We start from the raw sequence: 16838 nt of genomic DNA on the forward strand, positions 1-16838 counted from the left end.
TTGCAAGCTTTGTGCACAAATTTCAATTAAGGGAGAAAACACCCATTTTAACCCATCCTGGAATGATTGAAGCTCTTCGAGCGCCTAAGTAGTTGACCACGGTAGTGGGAGTTTGCTTGTGGTATGGCACTGAATTTCACCCTTTATATAATCATAAGGCCCAGCATCATCAGAACACCCCGCCTACTGCCTGTGCTGGCAGAGCGCTTGTTCGGTTGTGGCATGCTGCGAAATGTGTTGTAACGTAAGGTCAGGAAGAGGAGTCTGAAGCCAATGAGATGGGTCTCTGCTATCATGAGACGGGTGACCCTCCAGGTCCTAGAAGGAACGGGTATTGATTGGTGTTGCCTATAAGTGCAACTTGGTGCAGCCAAAACGTATCTGTGACCTGGAAATGTAATAGTAGGAGATCATTGACAGAGCAGTAAGGGGGTCATTTATCTAGAGCCAGCACCTATGTGCATGCTAGTGGTAGACATGATATTCCTGCCTCTCAATATTTGATGATTATCCTCGTCACAGCGTTCTACTCTACGATTGTTGTGTTTTATAAATTCTAGATGCCTTCTTCTGCGTCATCTGCACCTGACTACTCTAAAAAAGCATGTCTGGCAAAGAAGACTTTTCATTTGAAACACCTCCCCCCCACTGTCCCTTGTAACGAGCAAGCACCTGTTGAAAAAACAATTGTTGGTGAAATACTTTGGATTAATGCAGACATTTTCCAGACCCAAAAGGGCCTCGGTCACTCTGAGGCTCTGGGAGTAAGGGAAGCCTTTTAAAAATAATTCTTATTGTTTTTTTTGGAGAAAACGATACACAATAAGAACAATATGACCGAGTTTCCTTAACAACAATGTAACATTTTTTTTATGATATACTTTCCCCTTCTTACCATGTGCTTGACTGCATGCAGCCTCCCCAGCCCGCCTCATGTTATCACTAGGGGCCTCATTACAAGGTACTTGGGGTGGAAACTCCAGACCTGTAATCACCAGTACCGTGCAGTAGCCCCCCACCCGTAATGTACTATTACGAATGAATCCGCTTGGAATGGGAGTAAATGTGCGGAAGCAGGTGTAAGAGTCGTAATTGCGTGTTCGGTTGACATTAAGGACACATTAGGGGTGTTTCAGTTCAGCCATATTTGCTTTAGCTCTTGTACCGTGAGCACAGATAGCCAATGACAATATTACACACAGTAAACGAATTGCCTTCTCCATTTAATCGGATAGTCAATATTTTGGACAATTTCAAGTCTGTGCATGTGCTGTACTTCCAGTCCTGACCTTTGGCCTTCCTTTTAATACAGAATGATACAGAAAAAGTACGCGACCGGGAGACCGGATCAGAAGGACCTGAACGAGAACTTGGCCGCGACGCAGGGCCTCGCGCACATGATCACGGAATGCGGCAAACTCTTCGAGGTGAGTGACTCAGGGGCCGATGCGGGGGCTACTGCTCTCTGCAAACAAAAGACAGGCGAAGAAGGACTCGTGTTAAAGCCAGTGTCCGTGTTTATCCTGCTGTCTGTGGTCTGCGTCACTTCCCCTGTTTATCCACCCGCACTTACCGTCCACTCTCCTTCTCATTTCCTGTATTTGTTGCACTCTTTCCTCATCGTTTCTCCCCTGGCTTACTCAACTCACGCATGATCGCAGACGCCCACTGATTTCTGAAGAGGAGTGAAAACTGTTGTTTTGTTCCATTGACATATCTATGAAATTGATGCACACACTGCCTCTTGACCCACGCCATCGAGAAATTATCCCATGAGTCGGCGCGCAGGACATTTGCCTGAAAACTCGAACTGTGATGCCCGCCATGGAGGCAGACATCTGTAAAATACATTCTGCAATTACACGCGCTATGCACCCAGTTTGGGTCTCATAGAAGTCATTTACCTAACGTTGTTAGAAAGAATTGAAGTTTGTGAGAGGCATGGACGTCATTATCCGCTGTTAGTTTAATGTAATAAAAAAATGGAGCACAAATAGCTGGAATATGACTTTCCCTGGCAGCTGAAGTTAGTAAAAACAAATGCTTTTAAATGTATGTATGTTGTGTGTGTGCTTGCAGTTTTGAGTGTTTATGTAAGAGAGAGTGTGTGTATGTGTGAGTGTGTGTTTGTGTGAATGCGTTGTATGTATAGGCATATGTATGTGTAAGTGAAATTGAAGGTCAAGGGGCATGTGAAGTCACTTCTGCTACCCTTGGCATTTTGGAGAATCGACGTCCATGGTGGGAGGCCATGATTGCAAACCTAAATGATACAGCAAGTAAAAAGGATGGCAAAGAGCATTCTCTGCGATCTGCAGTCAAAAAGAGGCATTTCCATGTATCACCTCCCTCCTGCCTTCTCCAGCACCTCAAATTACTCGTGATTTTGAGGATTTTATCACTAGTAGCTACAACTCTTAAAAAACGTTAAATGGCTGTTTTAATTTTCTGGTAGTGGAATGCAGTTGCTGGAATATTTTCTTGAAGGCCCCACACGCCTTAAAAGTGGCAAAAGTGGCCAGGTCCCTGGCGGGGCGACCCAGACTCAAACGTGCACAGCGGGGGGCGGTTAAATGCTAACTGGGTAACAGTTTTTATCATCAATTGCACAATAAATCAATAATTATTTTTCTGTTGTAGCCAACATTCAATTTAATACTCATTGTATGATTCATAAATACATTAGAACTTAACAAGACTGAATTGATCTCAATTCAGCGCATCTTTATAACAAATAAGTTACATTTTGAAAAATAAACAATAAGAGATCACAATGAAAATCCTGCCCAATGCATTTCGACACAACCTGTCCCTTCGTCTGGGTCGCCCCGCCAGGGACCTGGCCACTTTTGACTACACACAAAACAGGTGATGGACCGAATGTGGATCAATGTCACACATTCATCCCAGTCCAAAGATCTGGGCCCAAATCCATCGTTTTTTTGCACTCCACACCACCCTGGGTTAGACAATGGCGATATGCAAATCAGCTCTGACCCTGTGCCCCATGGGAACAGTCCAGTCCGAACTACAAAAGCCATGTCCTTCCCAGAACGGAATCAAGCATCCGAGGACCGGACCGGTTTCGAGGTAACACCTCTCATCAGCCCGGCTAGCTTGACTCCAGTGGTGTGGAGTGCCTGGGACCCACGTCTGGGCATCCCCAGCGCACTTATGGCGGCAATTGCAAACAAAACAGGTGATGGACCGAATGTGGATCAATGTCGCACATTCATCCCAGTCCAAAGATCTGGGCCCAAATCCATCGTTTTTTTGCACTCCACACCACCCTGGGTTAGACAATGGCGATATGCAAATCAGCTCTGACCCTGTGCCCCATGGGAACAGTCCAGTCCGAACTACAAAAGCCATGTCCTTCCCAGAACGGAATCAAGCATCCGAGGACCGGACCGGTTTCGAGGTAACACCTCTCATCAGCCCGGCTAGCTTGACTCCAGTGGTGTGGAGTGCCTGGGACCCACGTCTGGGCATCCCCAGCGCACTTATGGCGGCAATTGCAAACAAAACAGGTGATGGACCGAATGTGGATCAATGTCACACATTCATCCCAGTCCAAAGATCTGGGCCCAAATCCATCGTTTTTTTGCACTCCACACCTCCCTGGGTTAGACAATGGCGATATGCAAATCAGCTCTGACCCTGTGCCCCATGGGAACAGTCCAGTCCGAACTACAAAAGCCATGTCCTTCCCAGAACGGAATCAAGCATCCGAGGACCGGACCGGTTTCGAGGTAACACCTCTCATCAGCCCGGCTAGCTTGACTCCAGTGGTGTGGAGTGCCTGGGACCCACGTCTGGGCATCCCCAGCGCACTTATGGCGGCAATTGCAAACAAAACAGGTGATGGACCGAATGTGGATCAATGTCGCACATTCATCCCAGTCCAAAGATCTGGGCCCAAATCCATCGTTTTTTTGCACTCCACACCACCCTGGGTTAGACAATGGCGATATGCAAATCAGCTCTGACCCTGTGCCCCATGGGAACAGTCCAGTCCGAACTACAAAAGCCATGTCCTTCCCAGAACGGAATCAAGCATCCGAGGACCGGACCGGTTTCGAGGTAACACCTCTCATCAGCCCGGCTAGCTTGACTCCAGTGGTGTGGAGTGCCTGGGACCCACGTCTGGGCATCCCCAGCGCACTTATGGCGGCAATTGCAAACAAAACAGGTGATGGACCGAATGTGGATCAATGTCACACATTCATCCCAGTCCAAAGATCTGGGCCCAAATCCATCGTTTTTTTGCACTCCACACCACCCTGGGTTAGACAATGGCGATATGCAAATCAGCTCTGACCCTGTGCCTCATGGGAACAGTCCAGTCCGAACTACAAAAGCCATGTCCTTCCCAGAACGGAATCAAGCATCCGAGGACCGGACCGGTTTCGAGGTAACACCTCTCATCAGCCCGGCTAGCTTGACTCCAGTGGTGTGGAGTGCCTGGGACCCACGTCTGGGCATCCCCAGCGCACTTATGGCGGCAATTGCAAACAAAACAGGTGATGGACCGAATGTGGATCAATGTCACACATTCATCCCAGTCCAAAGATCTGGGCCCAAATCCATCGTTTTTTTGCACTCCACACCACCCTGGGTTAGACAATGGCGATATGCAAATCAGCTCTGACCCTGTGCCCCATGGGAACAGTCCAGTCCGAACTACAAAAGCCATGTCCTTCCCAGAACGGAATCAAGCATCCGAGGACCGGACCGGTTTCGAGGTAACACCTCTCATCAGCCCGGCTAGCTTGACTCCAGTGGTGTGGAGTGCCTGGGACCCACGTCTGGGCATCCCCAGCGCACTTATGGCGGCATATGCAAACAAAACAGGTGATGGACCGAATGTGGATCAATGTCACACATTCATCCCAGTCCAAAGATCTGGCCCCAAATCCATCGTTTTTTTGCACTCCACACCACCCTGGGTTAGACAATGGCGATATGCAAATCAGCTCTGACCCTGTGCCCCATGGGAACAGTCCAGTCCGAACTACAAAAGCCATGTCCTTCCCAGAACGGAATCAAGCATCCGAGGACCGGACCGGTTTCGAGGTAACACCTCTCATCAGCCCGGCTAGCTTGACTCCAGTGGTGTGGAGTGCCTGGGACCCACGTCTGGGCATCCCCAGCGCACTTATGGCGGCAATTGCAAACAAAACAGGTGATGGACCGAATGTGGATCAATGTCACACATTCATCCCAGTCCAAAGATCTGGGCCCAAATCCATCGTTTTTTTGCACTCCACACCACCCTGGGTTAGACAATGGCGATATGCAAATCAGCTCTGACCCTGTGCCCCATGGGAGCAGTCCAGTCCGAACTACAAAAGCCATGTCCTTCCCAGAACGGAATCAAGCATCCGAGGACCGGACCGGTTTCGAGGTAACACCTCTCATCAGTCCGGCTAGCTTGACTCCAGTGGTGTGGAGTGCCTGGGACCCACGTCTGGGCATCCCCAGCGCACTTATGGCGGCAATTGCAAACAAAACAGGTGATGGTGGAGTGGAGTGCAAAAAAACGATGGATTTGGGCCCAGATCTTTGGACTGGGATGAATGTGTGACATTGATCCACATTCGGTCTATCACCTGTTTTGTTTGCAAATTCCGCCATAAGTGCGCTGGGGATGCTCAGACGTGGGTCCCAGGCACTCCACACCACTGGAGTCAAGCTAGCCGGGCTGATGAGAGGTGTTACCTCGAAACCGGTCCGGTCCTCGGATGCTTGATTCCGTTCTGGGAAGGACATGGCTTTTGTAGTTCGGACTGGACTGTTCCCATGGGGCACAGGGTCAGAGCTGATTTGCATATCGCCATTGTCTAACCCAGGGTGGTGTGGAGTGCCAAAAAACGATGGATTTGGGCCCAGATCTTTGGACTGGGATGAATGTGTGACATTGATCCACATTCGGTCCATCACCTGTTTTGTTTGCACTTTTGACTACACTGCACATGTCAGGCAGACATTGGTCACACGTTGCACGCAATACAGTCTGAAGCATTCAATCATTAGCACTAATTCCTGTTTAAATGGGAGTGCATAATCCACACTCTCATCTTAAAAGTGGCAAAGGCATGGGCCTTCATGTTGAATGATGGTTGCAACACACCCACCTCTTCAGACCTTTTTCTCCCAGTATCTTCCATGTCACCAGGAAAACGTAGGGTACACTGGCAATCCAAAACTGCACAATATTGGCTTGCATTGTGTGTAAACCTGAAAGGTGTCCCAGGCCACGCACATGCTTATGTTTCACACAAAATGTTTTCCCCTTCTTTTAAATCAGCCTCAATTTTTTTCAAACAGGTACCACATGAGATCATAACCCAGTCTCGCAATTCGTACGTGGAGGCTGAAGTCCACCCTCTGACACTGGAGGAGCTCGGGAAGCAGCTGGAGGAGGAAGGGGGGACGTACCACACATACCTGGAGGGTCTCATCCAAGGTCTGCTGAAAGAAGCCAAGGAGAAATTCAAGGGCTGGGTCTCCTGTCCTAGCATCAACAACGCGGATCTCACGTTCAAAAAGGTAACTACAGAGAAGTCACACAACGATGGGACTCCAGCGGCGGCTGACACAAGTAAACGCGGTGGAGCCCTTGCATCCACTGCTTAAAAGACTCCCCTAGGGAGGACAACGCACTGCAACTGTGCAGGAGATTTATTTCATTACAATCAATTCTTATTGCTCAAAATTGGCTTTATCCAGTGTTCTGAATACCAATACCCTTGTTTGTTGTAGGTTTGCGATGAGAATCCATTGAGGCTCTGGAAGGCCTCAGTCGAGGTGGAGGCGCCTCCACTGGTGGTGCTGAACCGAATACTTCGAGAACGCCACCTTTGGGATGAGGACTTTCTGCAGTGGAAGGTGGTGGAGACCCTCGATAAGCAGACAGAGATTTATCAGTATGTTTTGAACAGCATGGCACCACATCCGGCCAGGGACTTCAATGTGCTACGGTAGGTCACAGATTTAGAAGAGAGAAACTCTTCCACTCAACTCAAGGAACTTAAAGGACATCTTACATTTTGTCTCCTCCATTTTGTAACATTTAGGAGATGTTGTGAATATTCATATTATGGTATTTGTCCTCCTACCTTGCTGTACATTAGAACCTGGTTCAGTTAGACATATTATGAAAAGACTAATTTAGCTGGCAAAGACAAATCTTGGTGTGCTCTAACCTGGTTTAGCTTTGGGCTTGATCTTTGAGCGTAGTAATAAAACCCTCCTCGCTGGAGTAGTCCACAGACTTGCAGTGTGAGTTGGCAGAATTCAGCTTCTGCCTAAGATATGTTCAGGTGGAAAGTAGGAAGACATCAAATCTTTCCATTAATGTTTGTGGTCCATCTTCATGAGTGACATCCTTATCAACTTATGTGGGTGAGGGTGTGTCGTTCCTGTTTTGTTACCTCCAAGCCATGGAGTGGCCACTGATAAATGCCCCCACCCCTAACTAGACCGTAGAGTTCCCTTGGTTGTGGAAAAAAACAGATAATTGTATATTTTGAGTTTTCACCGTAACATTAACTGTGTGATCCTTTAAATTTATAGTTATAAGGGTTGTATTATTTTTCCTCAATGTTAGTTCAATGATCCTTCGCACAATTAACAGCGGTGACAAACAGGTTCTCAATTCAGGGCTTGTTTAAAGAGTGGCGGTGGCTATTCTATCGCAAATGTGGCAGATATCATGTCCATCCTATTACAAATTCATTATAATTTAATGCACTTGTAATAAATTGGGCTGGATATCTGTCTCGTTGTGATGGAGTACCCGTCTGATAAACTCTAAATCAGGCGCCCTTAACGTATGACCTATACATATGTGTTGAAACATGTATAATTAATGGTAAAAAGATAAATTAAAATGTGATTTACCTTGGTGTCCACTTATCTGTCCTGATTTGCATGTGGACATTGGATAAAGACACTGCTGTACACTACTCCGATCGTGTGAATTTGACACAGCATCTCTGTGCCTGCATGAGGCGGAGTTAATATTCCTGCAGGCAGGTTTACTTAATCAGATTTTATTTCTATGCACATATATGTACCCTTGCACTCAGATTCTGATAGTTACTGAAGAGAGTATTTATTTCAGAAAGAATCCCTGACTTCTACTGAGGGCATACATGTGTGCCTTGACCAGTCAGACCTCTACAGTCATTATACCAGTGTTATTATACCAGTGTACAAACATAACAAATGTTGTGCACGGAGGTAAAGATTTGTCCTCAGCTTAGTTTTCATGTTTAGGTAAGCAAAGAAACCTTTTGTGACATGTTTGACCCCTTTCTTGCTCTTACATATCTTTATAAAACTAAAACTTTTCCCATATAGTTTAATAATCTACACAAAATATAAAGCAATTCAGATATAGTACAAAAGTCATGCCCAAGAACCGCATTTGAAAGTAAAACTAACATATTTTCTATTTCTCTTTCCAAAGGACATGGAGGACAGACTTGCCCAAAGGAATGTGCACCATGGTAGCCATCTCAGTGGATCACGACGAGGCCCCGCTGATGGGAGGAGTGCGAGCCGCTGTGCTCGATTCACAGTATCTAATCGAGCCCTGTGGGTCTGGGAAATCACGGTTGACGCACATGTCTAGGATAGACCTCAAGTGAGTACCTAACGTTTGTGATACGGACCTGCTATTGTTCACACCCCTTGACTTGTGTCAGGAACGAGCACTGTAACATGGCTGTCTGTAGGGTTATTAGGTATGTGTTACTCGTGTGAGTGCATGCAAGCACCCTCTACCTCAAGTATTTGGATCCCAAGTTTCATGCTCCTCTTCAAAATCACTGGTGTTGTGACTCTTCTAAAATCCGTAGTGCCATACCCTCCAAGCCCACAGTGCCCTAATTTAAATTTCCAAAATACCTGATACCATGTGTCATATTTGTGTTGTCAGAACAGAACCCTGGATCCAGTGTTGTAATTTGAACGATGACCAGTTTATGCTGAGGCTGGCAAGGGGAAAGTCACGCTTCAGTGGGCTGAATTAAAGCGCTTCAAAAGGCTTCAAGTGTGTGGCCTAACTTCATTTACCACACCATGTCCCTTCTATATATATTTTATTGAACCTCTTCCATAGTGCTCCTTCCCAAACTGCATCACATGCACAGATGTTCTACCTCCTTTTCCTAATTTACTGCTCATGTGGAAGTAGTGTGCCCCCTGTGGTAGAATATTGTTAGCTGCCATGACATTGGCACACTGGCAGATAACTCGATTGCCCTCCCGCCATCTCCTCATATTCAGTCATTGAAGGAAGACAGGAGTAGGTTATATGTCGCAGGAGGCATTGTGACATTGGAATTTGCCTGTAAGAAGTTATGGCGGCAAGATCTGACATTAGTTCACGAGGAGAGGTAGATATTGATATCTAAACCTCACCTCTATAGTATAACTGCCATAAATGTTCATACTTATTGTGAAGACAGAATTTTGAAAAACTCCAATCTTTGGCTGTGGAAAGTATGAGAAAGACTACCTGGAAATGTCCTGAGAAAACACGGCCGTCCGTCTTCCCTTGATTTAGTCTTATATGAAAAATATTAAAATCCTCACAATGCAATCCTTACATATTTGCCACCTGTAGGCCAGCTCACAGTACACTATGCAAAGAAATACATATTTTCGTCCTTCATTAAAATTTCGTTGGCAGGTCCTTCGCGGAGCTTGATCTTGGATATACTCACTCAGCTTAGACTGTGATTAGTCCAAGTGACGTGTGTTCTATTTTAGTGAGGTATAAGTCATATACTGTTTTAAAGTTTTTATGATTTTTTTTGTTTTTATGATGTTTTATCTGTTTAAGGACAATGGTCTAAATAAACTTACATTTTGAACTGAAACTACTCAGCTTAAAGGATACTTATATTATTTTGTATCTCTTTATATTTTTTAGAGACAGGTCTCCTAATACTTTACTGTAAATGTAGGCTTTTTCACTTAAGAAGTGCACTTAAAAAATGCAGTCATGAAGTTTGTTAGAACTACCTGCTATTCATTGCTTTCAAAACAGTAATTATTTCACGTGCCCACACATTTAAAAAAAAATGCTTGTGAGTTGATCATTCTTGTTTGTGAAGACTGATATGTGCTTTAAAGGCAACATTGCTCCACTTGTTGAACCATGATAACAAATTGCGATAGTTTAGCAATGTAGATCTCAGTGAGCGGACCGTAGATTATCCTTGCGGTATTCTGTGATATAAGGGTGGACATGTGATTGTGTCTAAGACATGCTCCTCTACCGCTGCAGAATGTATACTTTGTTTGGAAATGCAAGGAAAGCATGTCTTCTAACAAGTATTCCTCTGTTTCTGTAGGGGCCATTGTCTGGAATGGTACAATAAGGGTTTCGGCCACCTGTGCGCAGCAGAAGTTGCGAGGATCCGGAATTCGTTTCAGCCTTTGGTTACAGAAGGCCCCGAAACAAAAATCTGACTGATGTCTCCTCGAAAAACTGCATGAAGTCGCAAAGGATGGAACCCCTGTTCCTACGTAAAGACTATACTGGAGTTTTCACGCCTCGAGTAGGTTTGGTGGTGCAAAGCTTCTCACCGGACCGTCGCCGAGACCAGCTCTCAGTCGAAAGCCATCGTTCTGTCTCATCCCAGCGATGTTCATTTCATTCATTGAAGCAGACTTTTAACTTCTCAGAGCTTTATCGTTGGGACTTTACAATAAAAAGAGAATCCGAGTATTGGGTCACTTTTATATTTATAGGCTTCTAAGAAGCATACTATTACTGTACATAAAACGATCTATGTGGTATGTATATATTTATATAGCTATATACTGTACATCTAATATATTATTGTATGTAAAGTAAATATTTTGTACATAATTTGGCTTGTCTAAGAAGATGTCCACTCCCTGAAGTTTTAATATTCTTATGTTCATCATCCCATGTGTCCGTGTTATAAATGGTTTAGAACATCATGTCTAAGCTTTTGACTTATCCTCACTGCCACTCACCTGAATCACAAAGAGTATTATCACTCATGCAGTGTTGCTGCGCCTCAAGTGCAATAATACAATTCTTTGGGGCGGTCTACAGAAATCCGAATATGAAATGGAGGCTACAGTAGTTTTCAATTCATTGGAAAATAACCCACTCACTGATCATCAAATTTTCCAGTGGCAATTAGAACATGGAATATGCAACCTGTTTACCGAATCAAGTTCACTAACTAAGTTCTTTTAACAAATCTGCCATATTTTGAACCCAAGAACACACCAGTTTTCACCCAGTCTCCTCTTCTTCTAAACAGAGAAAGAATTGACACCCAAGATCTGATACTGGCAAAAGAGCACGGTCTACACTCTCAAATACCACCTTCTGTGGCCTTGTCTGTATCTGATTGCTGTTGTCACTTCTGATTCCTGGGTTTAGGTTACATTTGTGCTTACCTTAACCGGGGGGGGGGGGGGGGGGGGTCACTACTATTGCCAAAACCGATCACCAGTGTGGTAACTGAGAGAAAAAAATGAATACCTGCTAGAACCCCAAACTCCAGGACTTACCGGTCAGAAGCAAAACATAAAAATCAGACATGTTAGTATATATTGAGCGCAAATCACAGATTCAAACATTTTGCTATAAATTTCTCTTGTAGTCGTCCAGGCTTACGTCTGGAGTTGAATAGCAAGGAGTACAACAAGGCTAAGCCACGTCTAATCATAGCCAAAACTTTGAGAATCAGGAGCATTGAATTTACAATGAACTCATGTCTGCACGCGCACTAACACACACAATTAAACTTTCATACCTGAGGCAATGGTTGGGGCGCTGGAACAGCAAAAAATGAATTCTATTCTTCAAAAGCGACAATGCGGTGTAATAGAGCTTTGCATTGTTGGGAGCTCCATTGAAGACAATGGAGTGCAGTGGGCTGATAATGCATGTCTAGGCCTTCTGCTCCAACATTTCAATGTTTGTCTTTCTTTTTCTCCCTGTTAAATTCAGAACATTCTACCCTATAAGAGTAGAATGTTCTCATAGTATTATAGCTCTTCTGCCTCAGGCTATACTAGTTGTTAAATGCCCTTTCCCTACTCATAGAACCCACGCTGATGGCCCTTAACTGACAGCATAGCCCTCTGCAGCAGGCTATAATGTTATATTATGAAACTTGTTCATACTTCACTGCTCTGAGTTTGGGTAATAATGTCTTTACAGAGTATATGTCATAGAATGGTTCAAATAGGTTTTTAATAGATATTTCAGTTCCTGGTTACCGTTTGGTGTTATTTCCCTAAGGCAATCTTTGTAACTTTGTTGGAACTAATGTTTTAACAAGTCTTGTATTCTACTGTTCTGAGTCACTTTATTTTGCAGGATCTAGATCCCCTAATAAGAACAAGAAGGAAATGCCTAATATTCATAGCTGTTTCTGCATCGAACTGCTGCACATTTTGCTTGTTTTCACAAACTTGGAAATAAAATTAAGACAGATACCGACTATTTTGTTTGCTATCAAAACATAAACATACATTGAATTAAGCTATTTTTCAATAAATACTGCATCTTTAGACTTTAAAAGACTGATTTAGAATTTGGTTAGTGGGTACCCTGTTTCCAAGGTGACGGGTATCACGTCCGACTGATTACAAGTGAATTATATTCCTATATACTTGTAATAAGGTGGATGGGATATCTGTTATGTTTGTGATAGATTTTGATCCGCAAATCTCTGAATCAGGCCCCCAGTCTCTTAAGAAGGCATTTAAGGTTGTATTTCTTGTTTCTACAAGCAATAACTGGCCCAGGTATGTGATAGTGCGAGGATTTAGGAAAACTGTTGTTTTAAGGGAAGGTACGTGTGTGAATAATTCCTAGGCAACTGCTTTTAATGAAAGTAAAAAGGATTGTAACAAAATGCATAAGGCAACCAATAAGAAGGTCTTGCAGTCTCCAGAGCTCAACTGATCTAGTGCACAAAAGTACCAAATATTTGGTATAATCTAGTTTCTGCTATCGTTGGTAAGGGCAATCAAATGCGTGATGGTCTGATTAATGTAGTGTCATCTCTTTGGTATAAATAGTGGGGAAAATAATATCTAGTTAATGTTTCTCACATTTGTACACTAGGTAATTTAAGTTAGCAAGATTTGCTTGCTATTAAGTTGACATTTCTATTTTTTCTAAACCATGCACGGCAGGCCTCACTTTTCTGTACAGTTGCATTGAAATTGAAAGACCCCTGGCTCATTTGGTGGACAGACATGAGTGAGTGTTCTGATGGAGGGGGTCATTATTGGAGAAGTTGGGACCACACCTTGCCAGAGGCCACAAATTCACTCTTTTTAACTCTTGACCCTAAATAACATGCATGGCATGTATTCTGCATACCCCTGCTTTAAGCTTCCAGATTTACTCATGTCTCACTTAATGCAGGCCCTACACGAATATTTGTGTTAGATTTCTAAATGTCTTCCCCTTCATTGAAAGCAAAAGTCCATTTTAGTACAGAGTGATGAATATTTAGAAAAAGGTTTGGTGATATCCCCAAACTATGCTTCTGGTACCAGTTGTCTGCTGTAAAATGTTCACAAGATTTCAGGTAAATTTGTGTTAGCATCCGTAGGTGTTGTGTCAAATGTAAATGCAATACTTGTCCTAAAAATATGCATTGAATGTCTGGGTACCAATCCAATACAGTGTTTTGTTGAAATATCTTGCCAAAAGGAATTCAAATATAAGGACATTGTTTATGTTGTAATCATATTTATACCTCACATTTATTTTTACCTCAGTTGTATCAATGGTCAATTGTAAATAAATATTAATTGCAGAGTTTAATAAATTTTCATACATTAAGACAGTATGAATGTTGTTCTTTATAATATTTTGGTAACAATCATGTGTATGACTTAGAACACCCAAGCATTGTCTCAATATATTTTCTTCCAAGTAAATAAAAAAATGACGAAGGTAATCTACCTTACATCTGGCTGTTCTTGAGCTAGGTCCAATCAGCAAATACCTGTGTATACATATACATGTATTTTCTGCTGCTGATTATACCTAGTTTTTGGAAATAGGAAAATAAATACTTTAAAAAAAGAAAGAAAGCAGGGAGGCAAGGGTAATGCAGATGTACCATTTTCAGCAGTAACTTTTAGCGAGGCAGAGTGACCATAATAACAGTAATAGCTCAGCTTTCCAGTCTTCAATTTCTATTTTTGGTAAATTCTGGTGTGTTTTTTCAGTGTTTTCAAGAGATTTCAATACCTTAAAAAATGGTTTCTCCCCCTAGTGACAGTGGCAGCAATGGCGATTGCTATTGCCCTTTTTTGTTCGGAGGAGGGGGACACATTTATCAACCAGGACACCAGTGGCAATGTGCATGGAGTATATTGAGACTAAGAGAGAACCACCCTCATGTCTGAAGAGGGCTACAAACAACATACTGAGGATAATTGAGATAGAATGTAGACCCTATTCAGGAGCACTGCCTCCTGCCAAAGGTAGTGAGAGATCTGAGATCTCACTTGGTTTCCTGGGAAACAGTTGCTATTAGAGATTACTGAAGGACTCCCATGTCATTTCTAAAATCAAAACAAACCAACAAACGGCTACAATGGATTTCTTTGGACCACAAAGTAGATTTCACTTAGAGCTGGAAGACTAAAAACTGTAATGAGACTGTGGCAGTTGTGTCCAAGGGAATAAAAAGTCCTCATCGCATCCCTAGAAGCCCATTATAGGAAGACAGATAGTATTGTAAATAGGCTAGTTAGCTTAGAATCCAATTTGCTGATTCTGATGTCAAAAATGATTCAGAAAAGGGGGTGGTGATGAACAGAGTGTCTGAATTAAGCAGATCACTCTTACCCAGTCCAAAGATCAGGGCTTGATCCATCACCGTTTTTTAGCTCACTGCACCATCCCAGCTCAGAACTTGGCTATATGCAAATTAGTCTGACCCTGGCCCAGTGCATCATGGGAACAGGGCAGACCAAACTACCAAGCCAATTCTTATACTGGGAAGGAAACAAGCTACCGGGGACCGGATTCTGGCATTTCAGCCGTCTTCGGCCCGGCTTGCTTGAATCCTGATGGTGCAATGAGCTAGGGACTCACATCTGAGTATACCCTTCCACGCTTATGGTGGACAAAAATGATTCAGAAAATGGGGTGGTGCAGAACAGAGTGTCTGAATTAAGCAGATCACTCTTACCCAGTCCAAAGATCAGGGGTTGATCCATCACCGTTTTTTAGCTCACTGCACCATCCCAGCTCAGAACTTGGCTATATGCAAATTAGTCTGACCCTGGCCCAGTGCATCATGGGAACAGGGCAGACCAAACTACCAAGCCAATTCTTATACTGGGAAGGAAACAAGCTACCGGGGACCGGTTTCTGGCATTTCAGCCGCCTTCGGCCCGGCTTGCTTGAATCCTGATGGTGCAATGAGCTAGGGACTCACATCTGAGTATACCCTTCCACGCTTATGGTGGACAAAAATGATTCAGAAAAGGGGGTGGTGATGAACAGAGTGTCTGAATTAAGCAGATCACTCTTACCCAGTCCAAAGATCAGGGCTTGATCCATCACCGTTTTTTAGCTCACTGCACCATCCCAGCTCAGAACTTGGCTATATGCAAATTAGTCGGACCCTGGCCCAGTGCATCATGGGAACAGGGCAGACCAAACTACCAAGCCAATTCTTATACTGGGAAGGAAACAAGCTACCGGGGACCGGTTTCTGGCATTTCAGCCGTCTTCGGCCCGGCTTGCTTGAATCCTGATGGTGCAATGAGCTAGGGACTCACATCTGAGTATACCCTTCCACGCTTATGGTGGACAAAAATGATTCAGAAAAGGGGGTGGTGATGAACAGAGTGTCTGAATTAAGCAGATCACTCTTACCCAGTCCAAAGATCAGGGCTTGATCAATCACCGTTTTTTAGCTCACTGCACCATCCCAGCTCAGAACTTGGCTATATGCAAATTAGTCTGACCCTGGCCCAGTGCATCATGGGAACAGGGCAGACCAAACTACCAAGCCAATTCTTATACTGGGAAGGAAACAAGCTACCGGGGACCGGTTTCTGGCATTTCAGCCATCTTCGGCCCGGCTTGCTTGAATCCTGATGGTGCAATGAGCTAGGGACTCACATCTGAGTATACCCTTCCACGCTTATGGTGGACAGAAATGATTCAGAAAAGGGGGTGGTGATGAACAGAGTGTCTGAATTAAGCAGATCACTCTTACCCAGTCCAAAGATCAGGGCTTGATCCATCACCGTTTTTTAGCTCACTGCACCATCCCAGCTCAGAACTTGGCTATATGCAAATTAGTCTGACCCTGGCCCAGTGCATCATGGGAACAGGGCAGACCAAACTACCAAGCCAATTCTTATACTGGGAAGGAAACAAGCTACCGGGGACCGGTTTCTGGCATTTCAGCCGTCTTCGGCCCGGCTTGCTTGAATCCTGATGGTGCAATGAGCTAGGGACTCGCATCTGAGTATACCCTTCCACGCTTATGGTGGACAAAAATGATTCAGAAAAGGGGGTGGTGATGAACAGAGTGTCTGAATTAAGCAGATCACTCTTACCCAGTCCAAAGATCAGGGCTTGATCCATCACCGTTTTTTAGCTCACTGCACCATCCCAGCTCAGAACTTGGCTATATGCAAATTAGTCTGACCCTGGCCCAGTGCATCATGGGAACAGGGCAGACCAAACTACCAAGCCAATTCTTATACTGGGAAGAAAACAAGCTACCGGGGACCGGTTTTTGGCATTTCAGCCGTCTTCGGCCCGGCTTGCTTGAATCCTG

At 44.2% G+C, this 16838-nt stretch overlaps 1 protein-coding gene across 4 annotated transcripts in view; it reads left to right on the forward strand.

Moving 5' to 3' along the window:
* STARD13 (StAR related lipid transfer domain containing 13) overlaps positions 1 to 13867 on the forward strand; it is a 419590-nt gene extending 405723 nt beyond the window's left edge. For all 4 annotated transcript variants that reach the window (XM_086935118.1, XM_086935117.1, XM_086935119.1 and 1 more), the window contains exons 10-14: positions 1313 to 1427; positions 6331 to 6552; positions 6766 to 6983; positions 8477 to 8653; positions 10371 to 13867. In XM_086935118.1, the coding sequence (XP_086791244.1) occupies positions 1313 to 1427; positions 6331 to 6552; positions 6766 to 6983; positions 8477 to 8653; positions 10371 to 10488 (850 nt within the window). In that variant the 3' untranslated portion in view covers positions 10489 to 13867. The remainder of the gene's footprint in view (positions 1 to 1312; positions 1428 to 6330; positions 6553 to 6765; positions 6984 to 8476; positions 8654 to 10370) is intronic.
* Positions 13868 to 16838: the final 2971 nt, after the last annotated feature.

This window comes from Lissotriton vulgaris, chromosome 8 (assembly GCF_964263255.1).
Source record: "Lissotriton vulgaris chromosome 8, aLisVul1.2, whole genome shotgun sequence".
Lineage (NCBI taxonomy): Eukaryota > Metazoa > Chordata > Amphibia > Caudata > Salamandridae > Lissotriton > Lissotriton vulgaris.